Raw genomic sequence first — 8,563 nt, 5'->3', positions numbered from 1 at the left:
CCCCTGTTAACCAGGACTGCTGATAAATGATGGAGAGTGGCTTAGGTAGCTTCTCTGCCAGCTCCCTCAGTACTCTTGAGTGGATCCCATCTGGCCCCACAGACTTGTGAGTGTCCAGGTGGTGCAGCAGGCCATTAACAGCTTCCTCCTGGATTATGGGGGGCTGAGTGGGGAGCTGGGGGGCTGGGTGGGTTTATTCTGCTCTCCATCCCCGTCTTCCAGCTCAGGGGGCTGAACTGGTCTGACTATTAAAGACTGAGGCAAAGAAGGCATTATGTACCTCAGCCTTTTGTTCAAGTTGTACTTTAAACTTTCAAACACTCTTAAACTGAAGTCCCAAGAAGTTACTAGGAACAAAACCACTGTTACAGGAAGAGTGCTTAACAGGACATGCTGCTTTCAACACAAGAAGAATTTTAATTCAACATGTATCAAACAGATTCATTGTCCCACTTCAGTTCACTTATGGGAGTTGCACAAGAGGTCAGAAACTCAAAACAGTTACAGAAGTATCATGCTTCTGAATTTATCTAATGATATACAAGTCATATATCCGAGGCAAATAATACCAAAAAACAGTCTCCCCACCAAAATAGAGAACGATGATTTAACTGAAGGTGATGGGGGAGTGGGGAAGCAGCAAGAATATAATACAGCAGGCCTACTCAAGTGCTCCTTAGCTGCTCTAAGCTGCTTGCCAGATCAATGGAAACTGCTTCATGAGAAATAACTAGGAAGAAAGAGAGGGGAAACAAAACCAAACACAGCAAAAACCCCACAAATCCAACTTCTTTTTTTCATGCAAATTTTCAAAACTTAGTAACATCTTCAGTAGTTGTTCCCCCACACACACCCCTCCATGTCCACTGAGAAACAGGCCCATGTAATATTTTCAGAATACCTGTTTGATATATACGCCATTCCGAGGAAATAGGTCCACCAATTCAGGATGATGTTTACCCTGTTGACCACCATGACCCAAAGTAAAATTTATATTGTTTCCCCAGGTGTAGACTTCTGTGGGATCTGCAATGAAAAAAATTCTCTCTGTAGCTTGTAAACTTACCAGTCTCATGCACAATGACTTTGAAAATCAACTCCTGCTGTTTCTATTTAAAAATTGAAGAGAAAAGATGGGTTTTACCTAAAACTGAACTTTCAAATGTTTTAGTCTTATGAGAAGGAAGGTGCTATGACAAAATATTTTAACATCAATGTACAGAAGATGATCAACATTAATTATATATATTTTCCAGTTGCAGAATATGCAAGCATTCCTCAGCAGCAAATTTACTTGTTATGTTTTCAGAAGACAACTACTACTACCTTAGATTATACATGCTTTGTTTCAATTTAGTAAAAAGTCTTTCCCAAAAAAGGTTGCGTTGTCATGTATGAAAACCATAAACACTTTCAAAACAGAGGTGTGGCCAAAACATAACACCAAAAAAAAAAAATAAAAAAAATCAAAGAATAGTTCAGGTTGAAAGGCACCTCTGGAGATCATCTAGTCCAACACCTCTGCTCAAGCAGGGTCGGCTAGAGCAGGCTGCCCAGGACCTCTCAGTTCTCTCAGGTTTTGAATATCTCCAAGGCGGGAGTCTCCACAGCCTCTTTGGACTACCTATTATATCACTTCCTTTTTTTATTTTTAAACCTTTAAGTCAGTCATTATTCCTTCATTTTTGCTACACATGTGCATACTTGTGCCTACTGCCAAGATTCTGCACCTGCTGCCTTATGACATTAGTGACTCCACATTTTCAGATATCTCATAACTTATACAGTCCTAATTAGAAACAGAAAATATTGTCTACACTGGTACATACATTAATACATTGTTGAAACATATCTCCTTGTAAAATACAGTTTAAGCTACTTGACTTCCTACCGGTTTTCTTGAAGACCACATGGATTGGCCTATCTTTCATCACAAGATCCAGGGCTGATAAGCCTTCTTTATCCTGAACATACAGACTAACGCCATGCTGAAAGAGAAGGAGAGGAGGGGAAGAGAAAAACAAAGTTAAAACATCACTGCTTTAAATATGCCAGGTAAATGTTGAAGAAGCTAAACAAATCTCTAATTGAAGTGATATTGATAAAAGAAAATATTCAGATTCTTTCAAGTAAATTGTAAGCAGATCTGAAAAAAACCCTGCAGTTCTGTTCAACTACATATACAACATGTTGATCTATTAACTGGGACTTTATTTTATGAAAACTGATTGAGCTGATGTAATCAGGCAAACACAGAGAAAACACACTTGAAGATAAAGCACTGACATCTAACAAGGTCAAGTATTTACCAAAAATGCATTTACCAGCTTTCAGCAATGCATTTCCTTATATTGGCATGTTTACAGAATCAGTTTTGACAAGCTGGAGAAGTAAGAAGATCAGAAAAACCTACTATGGCTTTGAAAACAAGCAGAGAACAGTGGTTCACAGTTACTGAGAAACAGCAAGAGGACATGAACAGTCAGACAAGACAGCAACAAGGAAGCTTCAGAAGCACAAAGCATGAACAGGTCATTATTTAGAGCTTTGAGAGAGAGATATTCTCTGTAAATACCATTTTCTCGATACAAAAAAGTGCTGCTGCACCAGCATTGGTTTTAAGGAATTCAAGTGTGATCAGTCGGATTACTGAAGGGAAGAACTGCAGATGCCCCCAAGCAGAACTGAATGGATAACAGACCTAAACCTATATACCACAGCTCATGGCTAATATAAAAGAAAGCCTTACAGAATTTCACGCTGAAGAGGTAAAACATATGAAATACAAAAATCGAGGGAACACAGTCTATTCAAGCATGACAGAAGGACAGCTAGCCACATCTGCAGTAGGGATTTTAACCTGTAACTTAATTTGGAAAAACGGTAGCCAGAAGAACAACATATATTCTCCAAATTATAAAGGCAACCCCACTAGCAACAGTGCTGGTATTAATTCACTGTATGATAGAAAGACCAACCTATTTTTATGATTTAAGGGGTAGCTGGATATTCTTCTCTTTGGTAGCTGCATAGGTCATTTACAAGCAGAACAGAGGCTGAAGTGATATTCACGTGGTCTGAATTTGTAAAAATAAACCCCAATTGCTGAGTGGCAAAACATGTAATTAGATACAGTCTGAGAATAAGCCATGACTGCCTCCAGCCCACAACAGAAGTCTGCCATCCACACTAGTTAAGTACCCCAGGGGTTGATACTAGGGCCAGTATCACTAGGGCTGGATGACAGGACAGAGCATACCCTCAGCAAGGCTGATGGTGATGATACAAGACCAGGAGGAGTGGCTGATAGGCCAGAGGGTTGTGCTGCTATTCAGAGGGACCCTGACAGGCTAGAGAAATGGGCTGAGAGGAACCTCATGAAGTTCAACAAAGGGAAATGCAAATCCTGGACCTAGGGAGGAACAGCCCAATACAGCTGGAGGCTGACTGGCTAGAAAGCAACTTGGCAGAAAAGGACCTGGGGCTCCTGTTGGACAACTAGTTGACCACAAGCCAGCAATGTGTCCTCGCAGCTAAGAATGGTGAAAGCATCCAGGGCTGCAGGAGGGAGCGTTGCCAGCAGGCATTACTCAGCACTGGCAAACCACAGCTGGAGTGCTGGGTTCAGGTCTGGACTCCCCAATACAAGACTGACATAGACATACAGGAGCAAGTCCAGCAAAAGACTGAGGCATCTGACTAGGGGGTGGAGGAAGACATGTCTCATCAGCATGTATAATAAATACCTGACTAGAGGCACAGGATGGGGATCCTAGTGAATACCCAGTGGCAGTACAAGTGGCAATGGGCACAAATTGAAATATAAGAAATTCTGTTTAAACCTAACAGCCATTTTTACTAGACTAGCATTAAAACATTGGAACAGAGATGTTTGAGTCTCCCTTGCTGGAAACATTCAAAATCCAACTGGACGCAGTCCTGGGCAACCTGCTCTAGCTGACCTTGCTTAAGCATGGGGGTTAGACTAGACAATCTTCAGAGATGTCCTTCTAGCTCAGCTATTTCATAATTCTACCCTATAATCCCTTCTTGTTGTTGCTGTAATATCTTTCTAGAATGCAGTACAGCAGAGAGACTTCAGTTAGGAACTGGGAGGCAGAGCACTCCCTATGGGTTGTTTTATTCTGCTTCTTAGAGGAGTATCAGCAGAGCTAGCTATCAGAAATACCTCATTCATTTATGCAACTGATAGAAAAGTAGAATGCATGAAGGGAAACCTGTATAGGCCTCCTGTAAGCAAATATCAAAGATAAAGATATAAACACACACTAGAGGACTGAATACTTTTTCATTCATCACATACGCAATTTCCAGTTTTCTAGAGAAGAGAATCATGTACAATTCTCACACAATCACCTAGTTTTGTGAAGTTTAATGAAAAACTCCTCACTATGTAAGGGTACAACACATGAAATCCATATTTAACAGTTACCAGACCATCAAGAATTAAAAACTACTGGATCCACAACCATTTTGCTTAAACTGCTTGTTGAAAGCACAGAGTTCAATGCTTACAAATGGCTCGTCACTGCAATTTAAAAAATATTTTAAAAGGCTGAACTCAAAATGAAAAATTCTCTGCCTTAAAAGGTTTACTTTTAAGTAACCCTGAACCACAAATGTTTCATTTTCTCACATTATTCCCTTTGCTGTATTTAGGAGGAACAAAAGAGCAATCGAAAAATATACACAACTTTCTAAGTGGTAGGGAAGAAACAGCAGTTGCAAGAAAGGAATGAGGGGGACTGAGCAAAAGACCTGGTTAGAATATGAATGAAATGGGGATTCACTTAATAAAATGCTCCATATCTTGAAGCGCTTATCTCTCAAATGTAAGATACATTTCTAATTATAACTCCGTGTAAGCTGTTATTATTTTATGTTCTTTAAAAGCACTAATTGGTATAAGTACTGAAGAGTCTATTTTTAGAGTATCTCTAGTCTGATCACCCTCCACTTTTAAGATCCTGACGCTGATACCATCCACACAAACAAGGCTTCAGGGAATTAATCAGGGATCCTTACTCAGTGCTGATTTCTGCATGGGCAAAGCCAGACACCTTTTCTGAACACAGTAATTCAAGTAAATCAATGCACTGTGATCTAAACACAGTATTACAACAGCCCTCAAGAGGATTTCAAGCAAGTTTAAAAACCCATTTTTACATAACGAATACAACTCTAAAACTTGTACATATCAAGGAAAACTACAGTTGTAAATCACTCACCTTCAGTAACGACAAAACACAGTCGATGTATCCATAAAATATACTCCTGTGCAAAGCTGTCCATCCAGACTCTTTGTCTTTTGCCAAGAGATCTACTCCTTTGGTCTCAGCCAACCAGTCTAGCACACCTTTTTTGCCACAAGATGAAGCAAGATGTATAACGTTTCTACCAAAGGCATCCTTTATAGTTGCAGCATTGTAGCAGTAAGAAGAGAGAAAGGCCTTGATCTGGCCTTCACTTCCTCTGGTTACCACAGAAATAACATCCAAAGCATGCTGTAGAGATCGACACTTTGAAGTGCAGTCTGGCATGAGAGAACTCATCTTCACTTCTGAAGCTGCTCCTCTCCTTAAGGGGAACGACCCTTAAGTGTATCAAGGCACTCCAATTCAGTACACGACACAGTGCCTTAAAAAACTTGTAATTCCAAGGGTGTAAATCCAGTTTTATTGAGCTGCCATTAGAAATATTTGTACTGCTATGTTTGGCACTTGAACCAAATAAATATTTATAAATATATATTTTTAGAAGTCTTATTTCACCATCTTATATAACAAATATTCTTGTCCATAGAAAATTCCAAAAGTGAACTACCTCAAGTGTGGAGAGGGGGATTCCCCCTCCACACTACCTTATTCTTCTAAAACTCCATAATTGCAAGGGAGACCTGAAAGAGAACAAACCAGAATAGATTAGTCAACAAAAATTCTTTTCCCCAGCAGCTATACCATTTAAAATGCACATCAAACTAGTGCTTGCAAGTATAGGAGCAATGTGGCAAGGGTTAACTGACCTGCCCCATGCCATCTGAGCTTATACTCAGGCATTCCGTCAGTTTTAAAAACGTGATTCCATTCCCCACCCCAGCCTCCAGAAAGGCACCTCCTCCCTTTTTTTGACATAAATCTTTGAGGCTACATAGTGAACTGGATCCAAAACAGTCATTGGAAGAGGGAAAAAAAAAAAAGTTTGCTTTCCCAGCCTTGGGGTCCTTAGAACCCTCATAGTTTACTGTCTGATTATATCATTACTTTGTGATCAGAAAGCAAGGACTGAACTAAAAGAAAAAAGCAGAGGGGGGGGGGGGGGGGGAAAAAAAAAACCAAAACACCCACCCACCAAAAAATCCAAAAAATCCCTACAGCTTTTGAGTAGATCTTGAAGAGCAGCTTTGTCAGTCACACCCAGAAGGAGGGACAGACCACCAGTTTCCCTTAGCCACTGCAAAAAAGGATTTTTTTTTTCTTTTTTTACTTTCTCTTCCCTGGCCTGAATGCCTACCCATCTCCCTACTAAGTCCCTCCTGCAGAATCAACAGGAAGGCTCCTCTCCACTACTCCCGGAACTGCTGACAAATGTGAGAGGAAGGATGACAACAGAGCAAAGAAAAAAAACTTGTACAAGAGCTGTGAATCCAGACTGTTAGCACTCATGCAGGGCAAAGGTCTAAAACTCCTGAAATAGGCAGGAAGAAATGAAGGTCTAGGTTGGAAGGGGTAAGGGAGGAAGAAGAAGGAAAAGGAGGCAAAGATACAAATTCTTGTTCATGAAAACATATTCACAGTCTGGTGCATATGGCATTTCTGCTTATCTGTGCATACTTATCCTTAACATAGCCATCTTCCTCTGGCATCCACTTTCTCAAAGTAAAGGCCTGACAGAAGCATTCATCTAGCCTATTAAATGCGTGCAGTTATATTTAAAAGGGTTACAGTACAAGAAATGCAGACAGCAGTATAAAAATCACACAATCTAAAACAGAAAAAGTGAACTATACACATCATTGATACACTGCATCATTTCATGTGCACTGCTATTCAGTCCCAAAAAACTTCACGCTTCAGTCTTCAAGCAAAAGTTGCAAACTGAGTGAAGTAGCTTTCAATCATGTGTTAAAACTCCTTGACATTTTTGCTTGCTATCCAAATTGTAGTTTAAAATTGTTCTACCACTGAGTAAAATATTCCAAAAGAAGTTGGACAATGCTACCATGAATGATGAATAAATAAAACTAAATATGTTAGCAAATCCTCAGGGAAAACAAAACCTCCTCTCTCTCCAGCTCAGCAGACAGTATACACCTAACCATGTGCACACCCCATTCCTTGCCCCCCTCCAACCTGCGGATCTTAGCTTCCCTTGCTTTGCCAGCACTGGATGTATAACCTTATTTTGCTATTGTCTCTATCTGCAAAGACATGTCAGGGAAAGATTACTTTGTTTGGAAGAGAAAACAGAAATCCCAGTCCTCCTCCTATTTCAAGAATTATCATCAAGATTGGCACCAAGTTTAAAGCAATCAGTTTAGAGCAAACAGTAGTAATGGAATCTAAACTTTCAAGAAAAAAATTAATTCTAATCCAAGAGTATTCACTTAAAAGTCTCATGACAAAGCCTTCAACAGTTATTTTTCCACCTCATTCAGAAGGTTTTAAACACTTGGAATGGAGATCTACAGACCAAAGTTGTTCAGTATGTACCTTCAAAACAATTTCAAGCAGCAGGCAGAGGAAAAACAAAAAAGTAGGTTTTATTCATTACAATTTAGTCCCTCATCCCCATCCAGGAGTAACATTCAGAAATATTTCAGAGACGAAATTGACCACAACCGTTCAGCTTACATTTGTCACCGAGAGCTTCAGTTTGCTCTACAGGGCACTTTACAACCAACATACAAACTCCTGCAGTAACACAAGAAGTTTGACATACACCTGTGTGGACTCTTCTCCTTTCACCTTCTCTAAAGCCCCAGACAATAAAGAAAAGTGAACCACTATTGTAAGCTTGGAAAACAGCTCTAGTTTCAATAACACAGCCTGACTTGCTGCTCCAAGAAATCAGCGTGTGACAGGTGACTGCTATCAGCAGACTCAGATTGCCAGTACATCAAACATTCTCCTAAATAGTAATAAATAAAAAAAAAAAAAAAAAAAAAATATTTGGAGATATATAGGAAAAACATCAGAAGTGCTATTATCCTCAAACCAATTTGTCACATTTCTTCAATATGCCACCAGGCAATAAAATTATGCTGTGAAGAGTATGAATTTTACATATGCCTTGTAAAGCACATCTTAAATATAATTCATTGTTAAGACATTGCTATTAGCACAAGGAAGAATGAAAAGCAAAAATAGAAAGAGGAAAAAAAAAATTACTCAGGGGAGTCATAAAAGTTGGCTAATCCGTTAGGTAAACTGGTATGAAATGGCACCACCACCCAAGGAGGCGGTCCTGCCGTGCCCCATGCCATACCTGCCCTTGTGCAGTAACACCTATTTAAGGTACTGAATTGCATGAGAAAATGATTCAG

General features: G+C 39.7%; 1 protein-coding gene across 2 annotated transcripts in view; it reads right to left on the bottom strand.

The window, feature by feature from the left end:
- The window catches only part of IBTK (inhibitor of Bruton tyrosine kinase), a 50,021-nt gene extending 44,109 nt beyond the window's left edge, over positions 1-5,912 (bottom strand). For both annotated transcript variants that reach the window (XM_009646073.2, XM_035901478.1), the window contains exons 1-3: positions 5,250-5,912; positions 1,892-1,988; positions 902-1,026 (exon numbers count right to left, since the gene is read on the bottom strand). In XM_009646073.2, coding sequence (XP_009644368.1) covers positions 902-1,026; positions 1,892-1,988; positions 5,250-5,573 — 546 coding nt within the window. In that variant the 5' untranslated portion in view covers positions 5,574-5,912. The remainder of the gene's footprint in view (positions 1-901; positions 1,027-1,891; positions 1,989-5,249) is intronic.
- Positions 5,913-8,563: the final 2,651 nt, after the last annotated feature.

The sequence above is a fragment of the Egretta garzetta genome, unplaced genomic scaffold, assembly GCF_000687185.1.
Source record: "Egretta garzetta isolate BGI_Z169 unplaced genomic scaffold, ASM68718v1 scaffold9, whole genome shotgun sequence".
Lineage (NCBI taxonomy): Eukaryota > Metazoa > Chordata > Aves > Pelecaniformes > Ardeidae > Egretta > Egretta garzetta.
The sequence above is the reverse complement of the archived record's forward strand: the minus strand, read 5'-3'. Positions and strand labels throughout refer to the sequence as shown.